The following is a 22023-nucleotide window of genomic DNA, read 5'->3' on the forward strand; positions in this document are numbered from 1 at the left end:
ACACACACACAACTTATGTGCTGCTGAGTTTCACAGTGGCTAGACTCTCCGGGTAAATATTCATCAACATGTCATAAATTGGATGGTTGATTAACTTGTAACTGTAAATAGCCCCTAGTGTAGGTTGATCACAGGACAATGGTTGAGCAGGGAATGATAAATTATAGGAATGCAAGAGGAAAAATACTTTTAGTGCTCCGATGTTCTGTGTCCTATGACTGACTTTAGGGTAGGTTAACATCATGGGCAGAAAGGCTTCCACTGTGCTGTGGAGTTCTATGCTTGATGGTTGTCAGAATAACCTGGGTTGAAGGGCTTGTTTTACGCTGCAGTTTTCTAAGTCCGTTACATGAGTTGCTTTTTCTGGTGCTGGGGGCAGCCTGCAAATGTTGTCATACATTCCAGCGCCAACATAGCATGCCCACAACATTCAACAGAACAACACAGAACTGAACACAACAAGCAACAAAACAACAACAGCAAAACAAGCCCCATGAATGATCTCTCTCACACACACACCTCTGTATGTACAAGATTAAAGCTGGCTTTGGTCCGGTGAATTTCCTGACTAGTGGTAATGCTGAAACTCAAACTTAGACCCCCCATGCAGAAAAGTATTATATTTTCCATTTACTTTACATCAAGTCTCTCACATAAGGAGCTGAGCAACACACACAGGATGCTGGAGAAACTTAGCAGGTCAGGCAGCGTGTATGCAGGGGAATAAACAGTCCGTGTTTCGGGCAGAGAGCATTCAACAGGACTGAAAAGGAAGGAGGCAGAAGCCAGAATAAGAAGGTGAAGGGTCTCGACCTGAAATATCGACTGTTTATTAATTTCCATTAATACTGCCTGACCTGCTTAGTTCCTCCAACATGCACTAGATTTCCAGCATCGTGTGTTTAGTCTGAGGAGCGGAACTTGTGGCTGGAAGATTATTGGGCTGGATTTAGGTCGGTAAGCAGAGCAAAACACACAAAATGCCTGAGGAATTCTGCATCAGCATCCGCAGATTTTCTTGTGCTTTGATATAGAATTATGTAAATGGCAGTGGGTTTGCACTGCACACCATTCAGTATAATGGGCTTTGTTGTGTGTGCTGTGCATCAGTGTCTTAAATCCAGAGAGAATTCAGATTGAAATTGGTGGACTTCAAGCATTCTGCATGATGTGCCAGATTTTCAATTATGTTGGATTTCTTATTGAATTAGACATACACATTTTCTACTTTCTGGGCAATTTATACAAGAAATTCAATAAATGTATTTTTGATATGTCTATTTCTACATCACATCTCATGCGTCTTCCAATGCTTATTTACTACTGGGTTAAAAATTTAAATATAAAATTAAAATTGATGCCTTGGAGCACCTGGTTTTCCTGAATTCACAGCATTTTATTCAGAGATCCAGCACAGAACAGGCCCTTCCAGCCCAATGAGCTGCACCGCCCAGCAGCCCACCTATTTAACCCTAGCCTAATCACAGGGCAATTGACAATGACCAGTTATCCTACTAACCGGTACACCTTTGGACTGTGGGAGGAAACCAGAGCACCCAGAGGAAACACACATATCCCTGGATAGGACATACAAACTCTTTACAGGCGGCATCAGAATTGAACACCAAGCTGTAATAGCGTCAAGCTAACTACTATGCTACCGTGACGCCCATCTGTATCTGCAGAGTGTCTTGTGTTTACAGAGAGAGCCGAATTGTTTATCTTTTTGACTAATTTCTTTGTTATTGGCGAAAAAGGCTGCAAGGCGGTGCAGTCTGTGAAGGGGTAGTGATTCACTAACAATGACTGCAGGGTCTGTGTTCAGAAAGTACAAAGCTGTCTTTTTTCACAATGTACTGACAGCGCACACTGATTATTAGATTCATTGTCAGTGCAGCCAGTGTCCCTTTATTCTTCGAGTTTTATGTTTCAGTACAGTTTCCTCCTAAGAGAGGCTGGCTAGTTGATCCTGCTTAGTGTAGGTCAGCAGTACTTAGTGTGCTGAGTCAAATGGAGATCAAGTACCTTCTTCAGCAGGAGAAGGAAGCCAGGGATCCATGAGCCAGTCCTCATTAGGGATCAGAGGTGGAGAAACCCAGTAACTTTCAATTCCTTGGTGCTATCATCTCAGAGAATCTGTCCTGTATCATCACAAAGAAGGCAGAATAGTATGCATAGATTCGGCATGTGTTATGATGTCCAGGAATGGAAAGGTCTACAGAAAGTGGTGAATACAGCCCAGTCCATCAGAACAAAGCCCTCCCCATCAATATGCACATTTACGAGGGGCGCTGCCACATGTGAGATCGCTGAGTAATAAAATGGACGCGTTGACGGCGCTAGACAGGAGTCAGAGAACATTTCGGGAGTGCAGTGTTATGTGTTCTACTGAAATGTAGCTGCATGAGGACATACCCGACCAAAACGTTTCCATAGAGGGCTTCCAGACCGTTCCAGCTGACCGGAAGTGCACTGAGAGCGGTAAGCGTAAAGGAGGAGGGCTTGCTGTTCTGGTTAACAACAGATGGTGCAATCCTGGTCACATTATGATTGAGGAACGTGTTTGTAGCCTGGATATTGAACTTTTTGCTGTTGGACTCCGGCCATATTCCACCGAGATGCAACACTGGGCGTCATGGGAGGTTGTTCCTGCCTGTGGCCATGGAACTTTGCAGCTCCTCCCGTGGAGGGTCAGACACCCTGAGCCAATAGGCTGGTCCTGGACTTATTTCCATCTGGCATAGTTCGCATATTGGTGTTTGTTTGTGGTTTCGTATTGCTATATTTATGCTCTATTCTTGGTTGGTGCAGCTGTAACGAAACCCAATTTCCCTCCGGATCAATAAAGTATATCTATCTATCTATCTGAAATAGCAGTATCCATCATGAAGAACACCCACCATCCAGGCCATATCTCGTAACTACCATCGGGCAGGAGGTACAGGAGCTTTAGGTCCCACACCTCCAGGTTCAGGAGCAGTATTACCCTACAATCATCCGTCTCCTGAACCAGTGTGGTTAACTTTGCCCACCTCAACACTGACCTAACTGACTCACGCACAGTCATTGTCAAGGCCTCTGTCACTCATGTTTTCAATGTTAGCTGTTTATTTATTTTCGCAAGTTAATTGTTTGTCGGTCTTTGTTTATATATCGATTTTCATAAATTCTGTTGTGTTTTTTTATTTCTCTATAAATCCCTGCCTCAGTCTCCAGGTAGTTTATGGTAACATATGCATACTTCGATGATAAATTCATTTTGACCTTGACCTTTGGAAACTGGGTAATTTTAGCTTTTAGGAGTCAGTCTGTTTCTTTCACCTGGTAACATATGAAGAACATTTGACGGCTCTGGGCCTGTACTCACTGGAATTCCGACGTTGTAAGGCCTCGATCTGGAGTGGAGTATGGGAAAGTCTAAGACCAGAGGACACAGACTTAAAATAGACGGACGTCCTTTTAAATCAGAAACGAGAAGGAATTTCTTTAGCCAGAAATTTTTTGCCAAGGCAGCTGTGGAGGCGAATTCACTGGGTATATTTAAGGCAGAGGTTGATAGATTCTTGATTAGTCAGGGTTGAACGGATACGAGGAGAAGGCAGGAGATTGGGGCTGAGAGGGAAAGTACATCAGCTACGGTGAAATGGCGGAGCACACTCAACGGGCCAAATGGCCTAATTCTGCTCTTATATCTTATGGTCTATATCTTTTGTTTCAGAAAGGTAACTCAAAGTTATCGAACAATGTGTTGTTTTCTTTCATTCATTTTTGTAGACTCACATAAATGAATATAATAATAATATTTATTATTATAGTTGATTTTTTAAATTTTGCATTTGCACAGTTTACTCTCATTTGGTTATTTGTCCATCCTGTTGGGTGCAGTATTTCACTGATTCTCTTGTGTTTCCTGGATTTTCTGTGTATGCCCACAAGAAAATGAATCTCATGGTTGTATCTGGTGACATATATGTACTTTGATAATAAATTTACGTTGAACTTTGGTTGACTGATTTTAAATTGCCCTAGTTAAATTATTCTCAACAATTAAGGGAACTTCTGACAGAGAGATTTATGAATGCTGTGCTGCAGAATTGAGTGGATAATTTATCCTAATAATATTCAAGTCGTTACTAGAAATCTTTGTCTGTGTAAAATAGAAATACTATGTAAAATTTTTATTGGAAGATAGAGCATTACAGCACAGTACAGGCCCTTCGGCCCACAATATCTTACCATCTTGTACACTTCTAATCAAGTCACCTCTCATCCTCCTTTGCTCCAAAGGGAAAAGCTCCAGCTCACTCAAATTATCTTTATAGGACATGTTTTCTAATCCAGGCAGCATCCTGGTAAATCTCGAGGTTTCTAAACCAGTTACCGATTTATTTGTTTGTTTCACAATACAGCACGGAGTTCCCCTTCCAGCTTTTCAAGCCAAGCTGCCCTAGCAGCCCCACAACCCCGATTAACACTAACCTAATCACTGGACGACTTACAATGACCAATTAGCCTAGCCGACACATCTTTGGACTGTGAGAGGAAACTGGAGCATTCCACAGGAAGGGCATACAGAGAGTCCTTACCAAACACCAGGGGAATTGTACTTAAACACTGTTCTAACGCTACTCCGAGCTGTAATAGTGTCACGCTATCTGCTACCCTACCACGGTGTCCTTAAACTTCAAGCATAGACTTTGATGTTTACGGCATGCATTCCAAACTCAGACATTGAAAAAGTATGGTCATTTGGTTCGTTCACATGAATATTTTGCAACATTTTATGAAAATTGCTTCTCATAAGAAATCTCTGAAGGTGTTCTAGACTGGCTCTCTGATTATTAGATACACCTCAGTGGTGATGAAGCTCACAGATTGTGAAGTGCAGGTTCGTATAGATTCAGGGATGTAACTCCATGCACAAAATAAAACCAAAAATGCAGGAAACTCTCAGCAGGTCAGGCAGTAACTATAGCAAGCAAAACGGTTTAAGAGTCAGTATGAAATTTCTCTGTGTTAAGTTTCAAATGTGGGAGATTGAGGAGTGACTGGACAGAGTTAGGTAAGGTCATGAGGGCCATAGCCAAGGTGAAAGTGCATCCTCTTATGACATAGTCCCCAGGAGGGAGTACTACAAACAATGTTCAAAGCTCAGTGTAAATGTATTAGCAAAATACATATGTGTGCTATATACTATATTGAGAATCATAAACACAACAGATCCTGTAGATGCTGGAAATCTAGAGTATCACATGCAAAGTGCTGGAGGAACTCAGCAGGTCAGGCAGCATCTGTGAATCTGAAGCTTTGGACTGAGATGGAAGGTCTCAGCCTTGAAACATTAACTCTTTATTCCTTTCCAGAGATGGTGCCTGACCTGCTGAGCTCCACCAGCATTTTGTGTGTGTTAGCTTGAGATTCATTTTCTTGCATGAATGTACAGAAAAAAAAGAAATATGATGGAATTTTATGAAAAACTATACTTAAACTGACAAAGTCAATCAAACAACTGTGGCATAGTGGTTAGCACAACGCTTTATAGTACCAGCGGCCTGGGTTCAATTCCCGCCGCTGTCTGTAAGGTGTTTGCACGGTCTCACCGTGACCGCATCAGTTTCCTCCGAGTGCTCTGGTTTCCTCCCACAATCCAAGTACATACCAATTGGTCGTTGTAAGTTGTCCTGTGATTAGGCTAGGGTTAAATCGAGGTTGCTGGGTGGCGCGGCTCGAAGGGTGGAAAGGCCTATTCAGCACTGTTCTCAATAAATAAATATTGAGAAATATTTATTTATTTCTCAAATAAATAAATTTGAGAAAACGTGCAAGAGAAGACAAATTGTGAAAATAAAAATAATACTGAGAACATGAGTGGTAAAGAGTGCTTGACAGTGAGTCTGTAGATTGTAGAGTCAGTTCAGAGTTGTGGTGGGTGAAGTTAACCACTACCTGATAGTTGTGAGGTAATAACTGTTCGTGAACCTGGTGGTGTGGGAACTAAGAGCCAATGGTATTAGCAAGAAGAGAGCAGGGCCTAGACAGTAGTGGTACTTGATGATAGATGCTGCTTCCTTGTGGCAGTGTTTCTTGTAAATTTGCTAATGTTGGGGAGGGCTTTGCTTGTGATGGATGGGCTGCATCCACTAGTTTCTGCAGTCTTTTGTGTTCTTGGCTATTAGCGTTTCTACATTGGGTTTTGATGCAACCAGTTAGGATGCTGTCTACTATGCACGTCCAGAAGTTTGGTAGAGTTTAGACCTGCCATATCTTTGACGTGCCAGTCTTCATAACCTTCTGAGAAAGCAGAGGGACTGTCGTGCCCTCTTTGTGACAACACTTACGTGCTTGTTCTCTGCTATGAAAATACCCAGAAATTTAAAGTTACTGGAGCAACACACACAAAATGCTGGAGGAACTCAGTAGGTCAGACAGCATCTATGGAAAAGACTAATCAGTCGATGTTTTGGGCTGAGACCCTTCATCGGGACCGGAAAGGAAGCGGGAAGGAGTCGGATGAAGAAGGTGGGCGAGGGGATGGAAAAGTACATGGTGGCAGGTGATAGGTGAAACTGGGAGAGGGAGAGGGTGTGAAGTAAAGAACCGATGAATTGATTGGTGAAAAAGATAAAGGGCTGGAGGAGCAGAAATCTGATAGGAGGGGACAGAACAGCATGGTAGAAGGGGAAGAGGGAGGAACACCAGATAGGTTACCTGTACTGTACTGTATTGTGCTAACCACTATGTCACCATGCCATTTTGTGTCTGTTTCTTGTGCTACTCCTGTACTGATGATGAGGCTGGAGTAGATGGTCTTGCCAGTCCATACTGACTCCGGTCTGCATGTGAGGAAATCAAGGAACAAGAGGACATTGGTTTAAGATTAGTGGTGAGGGAATTAGATGGGTCATCAGGGGCAGCTCCTCTGTGCAAAAGGTGGTGCAGATTTGGAACGAGCTGCGAGAAATAGTGGTTGAGGTGGGCACATTAGAAACTTTTAAAAGCCATCTAGAGAAATACATGGTTCAAAGAGAGTAGAGGGCTGTAGGCCAAATGCGAGCAGATGGGTCCAGCTCTCTTTTGGGTGCTCCTGGTAGATGTCTGGATGTTTTACTTGACAAAAGCTCTGCTATTTCAATAAATAAACCATATAACAGAAACTTGTTGCGTTTTCTTACTAAAATACTGCAGGTTTTCCGAGGAAATGTTGACAACAACACGCCACATGCAAATTCCTTCAATCCTCCTATCAAGGCCCAGTTCATACGCCTGTATCCCCAAGTCTGCCGGAGACACTGCACATTGAGAATGGAACTGCTCGGCTGTGAGATGTCAGGTACTCTCCACTTAATATTCACAGGTCTGTTTGGTTTGGATATGCTTACTTCAAAATGTTCACTGTAAAATAATTAATTTTGTTAAAACTATGAATATACAGTACACTTAGTGGCCACCTGTACAGGTACACCTGTACACCTGCTCATTAATGCAAATATCAGATCAGCCAATCATGTGGCAGCAACTCAATGTATCAAAGCATGCAGACATGGCCAAGGGGTTCAGTTGTTGTTCAGACCAAACATCAGAGTGGGGAAGAAATGTGATCAAAGTGACTTTGACTGTGGAATGATTGTTGGTGCCAGACGGAATGGTTTGAGTATCTCAGAAACTGCTGATCTCTTGGGATTTTCAGGTACTAAAGTCTAGAGTTTCCAGAGAATGGTGCGAAAAGCAAAATATCATCCAGTGAGTGGCAGTTCTGTGGGCAAAAATGCCTTGTTAATGAGAGAGGTCGGAAGAGAATGGCCAGACTGGCTCAAGCTGGCAGGAAGGTGACAATAAGTCAAGTAGCCATGCCTTACAATATTTGCCTGCAGCAGAGCATCTCTGAACTCACAACACATTGAATCTTGAAGTGAATGGGCTACCGCAGCAGAAGACCATGTACATACACTGAGTGTCACTTTATTAGCTACAAGAGGAACCCAATAATATGGCCACTGAGTGTATGTTAGCTTCACAGGAGTGGAACTGATATCAACCCTATCAAACTTGTAGAATTAGCAGAATGCAATGAATAACTCATTATGAGCAGTCATCACATAAGCCATTATTCACAGGTTCAAATGAAAGTTTATAAAATCAAGGTCGAAATTTATTAGTTTCTTGGCAGAGGGCCACACAGATGAAAAGTCTTCTGTTGTAATTATAGGGCAGAAATTGGCATGTTACATAACACGTATGAGGAACCTTGGAGACTTAATTTGTTACAGAAACTAATCATTATAGGAAGAGATTGCTGCTTTGCATTTCAATTTTCTGAGAAGCACTAGAAGATGTAACATAATGCAGGTCCGCTGTTTAGTTCTAACATCTTAGCTGCCTCGGGCTGGCCTCATCTCTCCCTCAGTCCAATTACCGCTCCCACTGCCTTTCCAAGCAGAGGTTTCTGTACAATAGCCTTTCAGACACCTTATTACTCCCTGCTGTCATCCTCTCTCCCCTAAGCCCTTAAAAAAATGTTACTATCAGCTGATTTCAGATCAACTACAGCAAAACTCTTGAGCACGTTAAAGACTTTAATGGTAATGTACTGGCAGAGTTTCTGGACTTTTGAGTGTTATTCACCATAAAACCTCAACATTCTTTGAATCAGATATTAAACAGTACCATAATGATATTTTTAGTGAATCCAGTAATTTTTTAAAAATTAGTTTTATTTGTCATATGTACATTGAAACATCGAAACATACAGTGAAAGGTGTTGTTTGCAACAGTGAATAACACAGTCCAAGGACGTGCTGGGGCAGCTTGCAAGTGTCGCCATGCTTCCAGGGCCAAAATAGCATGCCTACAATGTAATAACCTTAACCAATATGTCTTTGGAATGTGGGAGGAAACTAGGGTACACAGAGGAGCCCCACATACACGGGCAGTACGTACAAACGCCTTCCAGAGAGCGGCAGAAATTGAACGAACCCCAAACAGTCATCACTGTCACTGTAAAGTGTTATACAAACCGCTACGCTACCATACCACCCAGTTTAAAAAGAGTGTGAGAAAGGGGTCCTGATTGGTTTATAGAGAGTGTGGAAACTGAGGCTTTATGAGTTTAAAGGAAGGGTGGGGTCTAGGAACCCGATGAGCAGAAATAGTGGGCAGGAACCCACTCCCCAAAACTCTTTAACCATCTCTTACTCAGTCCCTACATTCTCCAATGGAGGAGGAGAAGATGGCACAACGCAGTGCGCGCGGCCTCTCCGGTGAATGATATCTGTAATCTGTCAAGTAGGGAACCCCATGCACAATTCTGATTTGATGGAGATGGACGTGAGAGCACAGAGGAACATCTGGAGAAACTTCTGAAATGCCCGCTTCACTGCCGGAATCTCCGGAGCAGAAGGCTCTGCATTCTCGGCTTTGCTTGTTTCGGCGGCCATGGCTAGGTCGAAGGCGCTCGGCAGAGGATGGCGCTCGGCAGGCTGTATCGGAGGGGCTGGTCGGAGGCTCGAAGTTTTCAGATGGACGGACTCGGTGTCAGCTGTGGTCGGCTGCTTCCAAGGCATCGGCAAGTTGACCGTGCCTGGAGGTTGATGGCAGGGAGTTTCTCCCTTTTGCCGCCTGCTATCAGGGACTCGGGAGTCGATCGACTTGGGACTTGAGACTTTTTTTTACCGTGCCCATGGTCTGTTCTTTATCAAATTATGATATTGCTTTGCACTACCGTAACTATATGTTATAATTATGTGGTTCTGTCAGTGTTAGTCTTTGGTTTGTCCTATTTTTCTGTGATATCACTCTGGAGGAACATTATATCATTTCTTAATGCATGCATCCATTTCTAAATGACAATAAAAGAGGACTGAGTGAACTCATAATATAACCACTGATGCTCATCTGACCCAGTTCCTCAGACTCTGAGATTACCATACCCCATTGTGATTCCTTTTGGAAGCCCCAAAAGTAATCTGGTCAGACTCAGAATTAGAATCAGAATCTGTTTTATAAAAGTCTTAGGCACATAGATTTTTTATGTAGTTTCAGATGATATGGTCTCCAGAGAGCCCTGACCTCAACATCATCAAGGCTGTCTGGGATTACCTGGAGAGACAGAAGCAAGCAAGATAGCCAAAGTCTGTAGAAGAACTGTGGCAAAGTTCTCCAAGATGCTTGGAAAAATCTACCAGCCAATTTTATTACAAACCTGCACGACAGTGTACCTAAGAGAATCGATGCAGTTTTAAAGGCAAAGGGTAGTCACACCAGATATTGATTTGAATTAGATTTTTACTGTTTACTGTTCTTAATAGTAAATTTATTGGGATTTAGAACTTTTCATTTTATTATTTTTGAAAGCATCTTTGCTTTACAAGGATTTTTCACATGCGCCTAAGACTTTTGCACAGTACTGTATCTAGTGTGAAATTGTTTTGCAGCAGCAGTTCAGAGCAAAGATGGAAAAAATACTATAAATTACAAAATAAATAAATACTGCAAACTGAAAAGGAATGATGAGGTAGTGTTCATGGGTTCATGAATTGCTGTCAGAGGTGAAGAAGCTGTTCCTGAATCACTGAGTGTGTGTCTTCAGGCTCCTGTACCTCCTCTGTGGTGGTAGGAATGAGAAGAGGGCATATCCTGGATGGTGAGGTACTTCAATGATGGATGCTGCCTTCATGAAGAACAGTCTCTTGAAATGTCTGATGGTGCGGAGGATTGTTTCCATGATAGAGCTGACTGGTTCTACAAACCTGTGCAGCTACTTGCAATCCTGTGCATTGATGCATCCATGCCAGATGGTGATGCAACCAATCAGAATTACCCTCGCTAAGTTGCTGATTTGCCTTTTAATGATGACTTCAGAAACACAATTTAAGGATTTCGTCATTGTAGCAACTAGCAGCAGTGTCTCATGTTAATGATTTGAATCCTCTGATTAGATGCCTGCCTATGGCTCTCTTATATTCTGTCCAATAGTAAGCTGGCTGATCTGCCCCCAGAGATCATCAGAACTTTCTCCCGGCACCACTTCTGCCACCCAGCATTTGCCAATGCTTCAGAAGTCAGCTCTGCAGGCCTTACGTACACCAACAAAGCCACAAGGGATTCTACAGATGCTGGAAATCCAGAGCAACACACGCAAAATGCTGCAGGTACTCAGCAGGTCAGGCAGCATCTGTGGAGGGAAATTAACAGTCGATGTTTTGGGCCTAAATCCTTCAACAGGACCAGTGCTGATGAAAGGGTCTTGACTCAAACCATCAAGTGTTTATTCAGATTCATTTATTATCAAAGAATGTATAAATTATACAGCCTTGACATTTGCTTGCTCACAGTAGTCACGGAGCAAGAAACTCAAAAGAAGCCATTTAAAGAAAAAAAGAATTAAAATAACATTGAAACACTCGATGCGCAAAAGAAAGAAAAAAATACAAAAAATTGCAACAATTAAAGCAAACAACAACATTCCGAACCAAAGTTGAGTCCTCAGATCTGAACTCTGGAGCAACCCACTGTAGGCCCAAGGCCTCACTTATTGCTTGGTCATATTAGCAGACATGGAGCACAGCAGCTGGTGCAGTCTTCATTACCTCAGCACCATAGAGATAACCATCGCAGAGAACGAGCGAAATCGGCCCTCACCTTGACTGACTGACACCCTGTATTTTCAGTCTATCTGGGCTGGCATTTAAACTGACCCAACAACGGAACAGCGACAGGCTTTGTACCCTGGAGAGAGGAGTGAACGTTGCACATTCTCCTCTATAGATAAAGTTATTGCCTTCACTTCCCAGAAATCCTTTGGGAACATCTCTTGGCCAGTTGTTTTAAAGATGGTGAGTGGGCTCATATACACCCCACACCCTACAAAAAGACAGAGTTGAATTGGACTTGGAATTATCACATGTACCAAGGTACCATATTTACATCGGTGGTGCGCAAGTGGAACAGGTCTAAAGCTTTAAGTTCCTCGGGGTCAATATCACAAATGAACTGACTTGGTCCTACCAAGCAGAGTTCACTGCCAAGAAGGCCCACCAAATCCTTTACTTCCTGAGAAAACTAAAGAAATTTGACCTGTCCCCTAAAACCTTCACTAATTTTTATAGATGCACCATAGAAAACATTCTTCTAGGGTGCATCACAACCTGGTACGGAAGTTGTCCTGTCCAAGACCAAAAGAAGCTGCAGGAGATCGTGAAATAGGCGCAGCGCATCACACAAACCAATCTTCCGTCCATGGACTCACTTTACACCGCACACTGTCGGAGCAGTGCTGCCAGGATAATCAAGGACACGACCCACCCAGCCAACACACTTTTCGTCCCTCTTCCCTCTGGGAGAAGGTTCAGGAGCTTGAAGACTCATACGGCCAGATTTGGGAACAGCTTCTTTCCAACTGTGATAAGACTGCTGAACGGATCCTGACCCGGATCTGGGCCGTACCCTCCGAATATCCGGACCTGCCTCTCAGTTTCTTTGCACTACCTTACTTCCCATTTTTCTATTTTCTATTTATGATTTATAATTTAAATTTTTGATATTTACTAATTTTAACTATTTTTAATATTTTCAATATTTAATATTTGTAATCCAGGGAGTGTGAAGCCCAGAATCAAATATCGTTGTGATGATTGTACGTTCTAGTACCAATTGTTTGGCGACAATAATGTATAAAGTATAAAAACACTCCGTCTTGCATATTCTTCATGCAGGTCCATTCATTTCGTGGTGCACTGAGGTAGAACAAGGTAAGACAATAACAGAATGAAGAATAAAGTCGTTCTGATACAGAGGAAGTGCAGTGCAGGTAGACCATAAGGTACGAGGTCATATCCAGGTAGATTGTGAGATCAAGAGTCCATCTTATCGTACAAGAGGACCAATTAATAGTCTTATAACAGTGAGTTAGAAGATGTCCTTGAGTAAATGTTAATCATCTGGGAAGAAGTGGGAGTTAGACGGCGGTCAGAATAAAAATGGAGCAATCACTTTGGTGAGCTCAGTTAGTTAGCAGGTGACAAAGTAGTAGTGTGTAAGAAGATAAAAGTTCAAAAACATCAGAGTTCAAAGTAAACTTATTGCCAAAGTACATATATGTCACCATATATAACCCTGAGATTAATTTTCTTTCAGGTATTCACAGTAATTACATAAAACGTGATAGAATCAATGCAAGACTGCACCCACAGTGCGGACCACAACCATTGGACAAAAGACAGCAGACTGCAAACACAAAATGAGAAAAAAATAATAACAAATAAATAAAGCAATAAATAATGAGAAAATGAGTTGTAGAGTTCTTGAAAGTGAATCCATATGTTGTGGGAAATTTTTAGTGTTGAGGAGAGTGAGGTTGAGTGAAGTTATCCACTCTGGTTGAAGAACCTGATGTTTCAGTGGTAATATCTGTTCCTGAACCTGTTGGTACAAGTCCCAAGGCTCCTGTACCTTCTTCCTGATGACTGCAGCAAGGAGAGAGCATGACCTGGATGGTGGGATAATGTTAGGTAATTAAATTTTACCAATATGAACAGTAATTGCCACTATGTGAAAGATTTTGAGGGAGTTTATAATTTTGAAATTGTTCTCCAGAGAATCTCCTGAACCATGCATAGCTAGTGCTCTCTGTATTGAAATGTATTTGGTGGGAATGTCAGTGTGAGCTTATTTCAGACCAAAATTCTGCAGGTTTTAAGGTTATGAAACCTATTGAATATTGAAAGGCCTAGACTGGGTAGATGAGGAGAGGATGTTTTCATTAGTGTGAGAGCCTAGGACCAGAGGGCACAACCTTAGAAAATAACGATGTCCCTTTAGAACAGAGATGAGGAGGAATTTCTTTGGCCAGTGGGTGGTGAATCTGTGGAATTCATTGCTACCGATGGCTGTGGAGGCCACATCATTGGGTATATTTAAAGCGGAGGTTGATAGGTTCTTGATTAATTAGGGCGTCAAAGGGTATGGGGAGAAGACAGGAGAACAGGTTTGAGAAGGAAAATAAATCAGCTATGATGGAATGGTGGAGCAGATTCAATGGGCCAGATGTCTTAATTCTGCTCCTATGTCTTATGGTCTTATTTTGGAGAATGACAAGTATAGTTTGGAATTTAAGTGAAGATTGATTTTAATATGAGATAGGACTTTGTAAGAATGGACTGGGAGCAACAACTTGCAGGTGGATCTTCCACAACAAGTACATGGCATTCAAAAGGAAAAAGATGAGAGTTCAGGGCCAACATGTTTCTGTAATTGTAAAGGCAAAGTTCCACAAGTCTAATGAATCTTGGTTGTCAAGGGAGATTGAAAATGGGATAAAGAATGAAAATGTAGCTTGTGGGAGCTTTAGAGAACTGAAGACAGGTGAGGACTCATGGGAGTATGGAATATACTGAAGAGCACAAAAATAGCATTTTGAGGATAAGACTGAAGAAAATATTAAAAACACAAGAAATTCTGCAGATGCAGGAAATCCAGAGTGGCACATACAAAATGCTGGAGGAACTCAGCAGGTCAGGCAGCAACCATGGAAAGGAATATGCTGTCAACATTTCTGGCTGCAACCCTTCATCAGCACTGGAAAGTAGGGGGGAAGAAGCCAGAATAAGGTGGGGGGAGGAGTACAAACTGGAAAGAGATAGACGATAGATTGAAGAAAATATCAAGATATTTAATGTTAAGGGCAAAAGACTAACCAGGAAAAGAGTTGTGTCCAAATGGCAAAAAGTAGACAAATGTGCATGGAACTAGAGGACATGTGCCAGTTGGGCACAACATTGTGGGCCGAACGGCCTTTTCCTGTACTGTACTGTTCAATGTTCTATGTATGTGGTCTTAAATGAGGACTAATAATAACCCTTAACTATGAAGAAGGATATTGTGGAAGGAAAATTCAGGCGGGGGACAGTGTAGTTCTAGAACAAATTACCAAAGTTCAAAGTCAATATCCTATCAAAATACATTTGTGTCATCATATCATACCCTGAGATTTATTTTCTTGCTGGCATTCACATTTGATCAAAGAAATACAATAGAATCAATGAAAAACTACACACAAAGACTGACAAACACTGTGAAGCAGAAGACAAATAGTGCAAATACAAAAAGAAAAATTAATTAATTAATTAATTAATTATACTGAGAACATGATCTGTAGATTCCTTGAAAGTGAGTTCACAGTTTGCGGAATCAGTTCAGTGATGAGGTGAATGAAGTTATCCACACTGATTCAATAACCTGATAGGTGAAGGGAAATGCCATTAAAATGGTGGAAATATTAGATTTCTTAAGAGCCTTAAAGGTGATTAAATCCCCTTGGCCTGATGAAATGTGCCCTCCAGTGTGGTAAGGGAAAAGACCACTAGTGTTTTGACAGACAATTTCAATTCTTTAATCTTGGCATTATCTAAAACAGGCCGCAGGGTTGACCAGAACATTACAAGCCAGCAAGTCCATCACCAACTCCAGGGAAATTATTGGAAAAGATTCTGAAGAATAGTATTAACCTATACTTGCAAAGGCAGGGCTTGGTGATGAATACATTGAGTGCACAACCAGAGATATATATCCCAGGGAAGAAATAAGACTGTTGGAGCAGAAACAAGACATAGAAGAATAATTCAGTGAATTGGCCCATTGAGTCTGCTCCACCATTCCATCGTGGCTGATTTATTATTCCTCTCAACCCCATTCTCCTGTCTTCTCTCTGTAACCTTTGACTCCCTTACTAATCAAGAACCTATCAATCTCCATTTTAAATATACTCAAGGACTTGCTAATGAATTCCACAGATTCACCATCCTCTGCCTAATGAAATTCCTCCTTATTTCTATTCTAAATGGACATCCCTTTGTTCTGAGGTTGTGCCATCCAGTCCCAGACTTCTCCACATCCACTCTAAATAAGCCTTTCGATATTCCATAGCTTTCAATGAGAACCCCTCCTCATTTCATTCTTCCAAACTCCAGTGAGTACAGGCCCAGAGCCATCAAATGCTCCCCATGTGCTAAAACTTTTGTTCCTGGAGTTATTCTCATGAATCTTCTCTGGACTCTATAGAATGCTACCACATCTTTTCTTAGATAAGGTGCCCAAAACTGCTCGCAATATTCCAAGTGTCGTACGACAAATGCTTATAAAGTCAGCATTACATCCTTGCTCTTATATTCTAGTCCTCTCCAAATGAAAGCTAACATAGAACTTGCCTCCCTTATCACTGACTCAAGCTGCAAATTAACCTTGAGAGAATCCTGCAAGTAGATTCCTGTAATTAATGCATCTATTTCTTTCAGAGCAATGACCCACCCAGCACTGCGTATTGATCTGTTGTCTGCACATGTGCTGTTGTCTATGCATCCACATAGTTCTCCATCTCTCTCTCTCATTGCAATGTGAATACACCCAGTTAAAGCCATCTCCTGTGTGCATGCTTTTATTTAATCGATATGTAGTTGTACACAGACACAACAAATTGGCAATGAGTACAAACCTAAATGTCAGAAAATATCGCAAACTGTGCCAACAGTTATGGGACGAAACAGTAACAGTTAAGCAGCACGAGAAGGTCGTCACAGACGCTAACAAACACATGAATACAGCACGTAGTAATAGTGAAAGATGCACTGAATTTAAAGTGAAAATAGCATAGTGATGGCTTCAGTCCGGAAAGTTGGTGAACTGGATGATGCTAATGATGGCTGGAAGATGTATATCGAGAAGCTTGAACTGCATTGTAATGTGAAAAACATGGTGAAAATAAAGCCCCTATGCTTCTTAGCTTAATAGGTGCAAGAATGTATAATCTCTTACATAACTTAGTAAACACTGCAAAGCCAACAAGCAAGATATTTGATGAAATTGTTACAATTTTACAAAATTACTTAAGCTCTAAACTGCTGGTAATAGCTGAGAGATTTAGATTTTACAAAATGAACCAAAGGATGAAAGCATTTCTGAATACGTAACAAAACTGCACAAACTTTCCCAGTACCGTAACTTTAGAGATGGACTTTCTGATGCATTAAGGGACAGGCTTGTATGTGGTATGCGTAGTCAAAGCACTCAAAAAAGGCTACTACCCTAAAGAGACCTAAACCTAGCATAGGCATTGACCATTACGGTATCGTTAGAGACTGCAGCAAAGGATGCAGCAGAACTATAGAAAAGGAAGTTAGAATGTGAAATGCACAAGATGTCCCCGAATGGTGCAAAAAGTCAAAGATGTTATTTTTGTGACAAATCCTCCCATGTTGCAAATAACTATTGGTTCAAAGAAAAAGTCTGCAGAAAGTGTCACAGACAAGATCACATAGAGAGAGTGTGCAAGGCAGACAAAAAGCATAACTGAGTGAAAAGTCACAAACACAAAATTAAGAAAAAGCATAACTTCACTGAATGTAAAACAGAATCAGACAACATAGAGTCTGACAAAGGTGAACTGCCATGCCTAGAGCTGCATAGTATAGCTGAAACAGATCACAAGATCATATGGATCACAACAGATGTGTCTGGTGTAAAACTGAAAATGGAGCTGGATATAGATTCATCTTTGTCCATAATTCCAGAGGCTGACTACAACAGAATGTTTAAGTGCAGATCAGAAGTGGACAATTCTGATTTGATGGAAAATGAACGTGAAAGCACAGAGGAACATCTGGAGAAATTTCTGAAATGCCCATTCGCTGCTGTTGTTACTGTGTGGTCGGGAATCTTTCGGAGGGTAGGCCTCAAAATCCCCGGCCTTGCCTGCTTTTGGCGACCAAGAAGGAGGTCGAATCATTCGGACAGAGATGGCGCTCTGTACTCGGTGTCGGAGAGCTGATCAGAGCTCGAAGTTTTCGGATGACTCAGAGTTGGATTATGGTTGGCATGGCAGGGAGAGTTTTTCTTCCTTCTCCTGTCCGCGTGAGATCTGGGACATTTGAGAAACTTTGAACTTTACTGTGCTCATGGACTTCTTCATCAAGTTACGGTATTGTTACACTGTTTGTAACTATATGTTATAATTATGTGGTTTTGTCAGTTTTTTCAGTCTTGGTTCATCCTGTGTTTTGTGATATCACACTGGAGGAAATAATGTATCATTTCTTAATGCATGCATTACTAAATGACAATAAAAGAGGACTACGTGTCTTCATAATCATAATCATATTATATTACACAGAAAGGAATCAGAAAGGCTCCTTTTATTGTTAAAGATTAAAGAATATCAGATTCAGAATCACTTTATTGCCAGAATATGAAACATAGCAGAATTGATTGTGGTTCGGTGCCAAGCATAAAACACGGGACAATACCATAGCAGACAACATAATAGCAACAAGACAATAGTGCAAACGGCTATGAGCAATCAGCAATTAGCAGAACAGTCATGTGCGCAAATGTCAAATCATCAAACTGAAATAAATGTGAACATATGAACAGACTCAATAACTATCACCAGAACAAGGAGAACAGGAAAGACCATTTAACGGATGCTGTGCAGGAACAGTTAGGCTATTACACCTGAGTGAGCTTTTTGAGAAGCTGCATAGCTACAGGAAAGAAGCTTCAGAGATGACGTGTAATGCTGCTGGTGATGGACTTGTTGCGTCTCCCTGATGGCAATTTGGTGAATAGGTGGTTGCATATGTTACATAAAAACACAGGGATGGAAACTGATGAATATACTAATGCACTGGGCTTTGAAGTTATTTCCCTGAAGACTGAACATAATAAGTAATTTACTAGCCATCTCAGTAATTAATGAGGGCATCACGCTTTCTATTTGGGCATTATTATTCCCACATGCTCAGCAGGTGATGTTTACCAGAAACTCCCCTCCCGGCTGTGAACATCGACAGGCAAAACATTCTGACACTTACAGGGTAACAGTTAAAAATTACTTTACACTCTGTGGCAACTTCATTAGTGGCAACAGGACGTCCCTCATAAAGTGGCCGTTGAGTGTACGATCGACAAAAATCAGACAGCATGGGAGCCGAGTACAGAGATTGCCAGGGCACTGGCAACGCTATTTAAAATGACCTTAACCTTGGGTGAGGTGCCAGAGGACAAAGGATAAGTAATATTGTTCCACTGTTCAAGAAAAGCTCTGAGAATAAACTGGGAAATTAAAGCTGGTGAGCTTGATGTCATTGTGGGGAAGTTATTGGAAGGTATTCTAAGGGACAAGTTAAATAACAATTTTATTTATTTATTGACATACAGCAGGGAATAGGCCCTTCCGGCCCTTCGACCCCCGCCATCAGCAACCCACAGATTTAATCGTAGCCTAATCACAGAACAATTCACAATGACCAATTAACCTACCACCCAGTACGTCTGTGGACTGTGTGAAGAAACCAGAGCACCCGGAAGAAATCACAGGGAGAACATACAAACTCCTTACAGTCAGCGGCAGGAATTGAACCCAGGTCGCTGCTACAGTAAAGATTATAAGACATAGGAGCAGAATAAGGCCATTTGGCCTGTCGAGTCTGTTCCTCCATTCAATCATGGCTGATCCTTTATTCGCCTCCTCAGTCCCACTCCCCGGCCTTCTCATTGTAACTTTTGATGCCATGTCCAATCAAGAACTTATCAACCTCTGCCTTAAACACACCAAACAACCTGGCCTCCATAGCCGCTGTGGTAACAAATTCACAACTCTTTTGCTGAAGAAATTTCTCCGCATGTCTGTTTTAAATGAGCCTGTAACCTCTTGTCCTAGACCCACCATGGGAAACATCCTTTCCACAAATACTCTGTCTAGACCTTTCAACATTCAGTGAGATTCCCCCCATTATCCTTCTAAATTGTACAGACCCAGAGCTATCAAACGTTCCTTGTATGATAACTCTTTCATCCCCAGAATCATCCTTGTGAATCGCTTCTGAATCCTCTCCAAACCCAGCACATACTTTCTTAGATGAGGAGCCCAAAACTGTTCACAATTCTCAAGGTGAGGCTTCACCAGTGCCTTCTAAAGCCTCAGCATCACATCCCTTCTCTTGCATTCTAGACCTCTTGAAATGAAGGCTAACATTGCATTTACCTTCCTCATCACCGAATCTACTTGCAAATTAACCTTTAGGGTATGCTGCACAAGGACTCCAAAGCCCCTTTGCATCTCAGATTTTTGGATTTTCTCCTTATTTAGAAAATAGTCTGCACATATATTTCTTCTACCAAAGTGCATGACCATGCATTTTCCAACATTGTATTTCATTTGCCACTTTCTTGCCCATTCTCCTAATCTGCCTAAGTCCTTCAGCAGCCTACCTGTTTCCTCAACACTACCTACCTCTCCACCAATCTTTGTATCATCTGCAAACTTGGCAACAAAGCCACCTATTCCATCAGCTAAATCAGGGGTCCCCAACCTTTTTTGCACTGCGGACCGGTTTATTATTGACAATATTCTTGCAGACCAGCCGACCCGGGAGGGAAGCGGGGGGGAGGTGGGATTGCCAACGGAAAAGAGTAGCAGGCAAATACGTTGTGTTTACCCGGATAGACTACAATGACCATGAAGCCTTGCGCGGGCACCAGTGCACATGCGTGACCTGCGTGTAAGTGCTGATTTTTTTTCTACAAATCGTTTTTAGCGATTCTGTTCGGGGGAGGGGTGTTAATCACGACCAGAATATCGGTGATAAGTGGCTAATACACTCAATTTCGTTTCCAAAAGGGTTTATCTAACGAATTTAATATTAAACACACAGCGCATATTTTCCTCGCATGAATATAGTGATAAGTCAATTATCAGGGGAGGACAGGGGAGATTGAAGAAAGTGTTGAACGAACTTCCAGTAGAAGTGGTAGAGACAGGTTCGATATTATCATTTAAAGAAAAATTGGATAGGTATATGGACAGGAAAGGAATGGAGGGTTATGGGCTGAATGCAGGATGGTGGGACTAGGTGAGAGAAGCGTTCGGCACAGACTAGAAGGGCAGAGATCACCTGTTTCCATACTGTAATTGTTATATGGTTATGTTAATCACTTATAAGCCAATAGCATCATAACATTTTAAGTAACGTTTGGATATTAAACACACAGCACATATTTTATATGAGGTGTCAGGAGGGGTAGCACCTCTGGTGGGGGAACATGTCGTGTCCTTTTCAGGGCGATTAGTCCACCTTTGGTCCCCACCTGGCACTCAGCTCTCACCTGTGGCTCCCCGTAGCTGTTTGCATGCGACAGCGGCCACACCCCGGGCAATGGCTTCGACAAGCCAGCTAAACCAGGTGAGGGTAGCCGACGGGTCTCAAACCCTCGGTGAGATAGGGAATTGTCTATCCCAGCATTTGAAGACAGACTCCGGCAGGTTGAGTGGATGAGACCAATGGAAGGTCCAACAGTCAAGAAGGCGGTCTCTGCAAGCGTCGTGGAACGTGTAGAGCAGGACAAGACACAGAAGATGTCCTGGTCATCCACTGCGCCTTGTCCCATCTCCAGCCGTCTAGACTCTGTCTTGCCACTGGATCCAGATGGGAATTGGGAAGAGGGAGTGAGGCTGACGCTGCGCAACTCTCCCTCACTTAAATCCAAATCACGCGCTAGTCTCGACACCATCATTATGGTGTCGAGGTCCTCATCGACGTCAACGATGGACGAACAACAACAACATATTTTCCCTGTATAAACATATAAAATCATTGCAACACACCAATATTGCTGAATCAGTGGGAGCCCTGGGCTTGTTTCCCTGCAACAACATCGAGGGGTGATGGGAGACAGCAATACTCGAAGGGGGTTCCTTATGTCCAGTCTATTCGGCAATTTAGTTTTCGTTGCATTCATTGCAGAGATATGTTGGAATGGAAGCAACGTTTTCAGTGTTTTCGTGGCTATCTCAGGATATTCACCCTTGTCTTTGATCCAGAATGCTGGCACAGATGTTACGTCAAGCATATTTTTCAGCTCACCGTCATTTGCAAGCTCGAGGAGTTGATCTTCTTCCCGCGCTGACATGGATGACACACTGGTAATGACCTCGCGTGCGTTCAAGCTCAACAGTGGGCGTGACAGGGAATGAGGAAA

At 42.1% G+C, this 22023-nt stretch overlaps 1 protein-coding gene across 2 annotated transcripts in view; it reads left to right on the top strand.

Annotated features, from left to right (window-relative positions):
• LOC140211501 (EGF-like repeat and discoidin I-like domain-containing protein 3) overlaps window positions 1–22023 on the top strand; it is a 298350-nt gene that overhangs the window by 198803 nt on the left and 77524 nt on the right. For both annotated transcript variants that reach the window (XM_072281267.1, XM_072281268.1), the window contains one exon: window positions 7186–7330. In XM_072281267.1, coding sequence (XP_072137368.1) covers window positions 7186–7330 — 145 coding nt within the window. The remainder of the gene's footprint in view (window positions 1–7185; window positions 7331–22023) is intronic.

Source organism: Mobula birostris, chromosome 17 (assembly GCF_030028105.1).
Source record: "Mobula birostris isolate sMobBir1 chromosome 17, sMobBir1.hap1, whole genome shotgun sequence".
NCBI lineage: Eukaryota > Metazoa > Chordata > Chondrichthyes > Myliobatiformes > Myliobatidae > Mobula > Mobula birostris.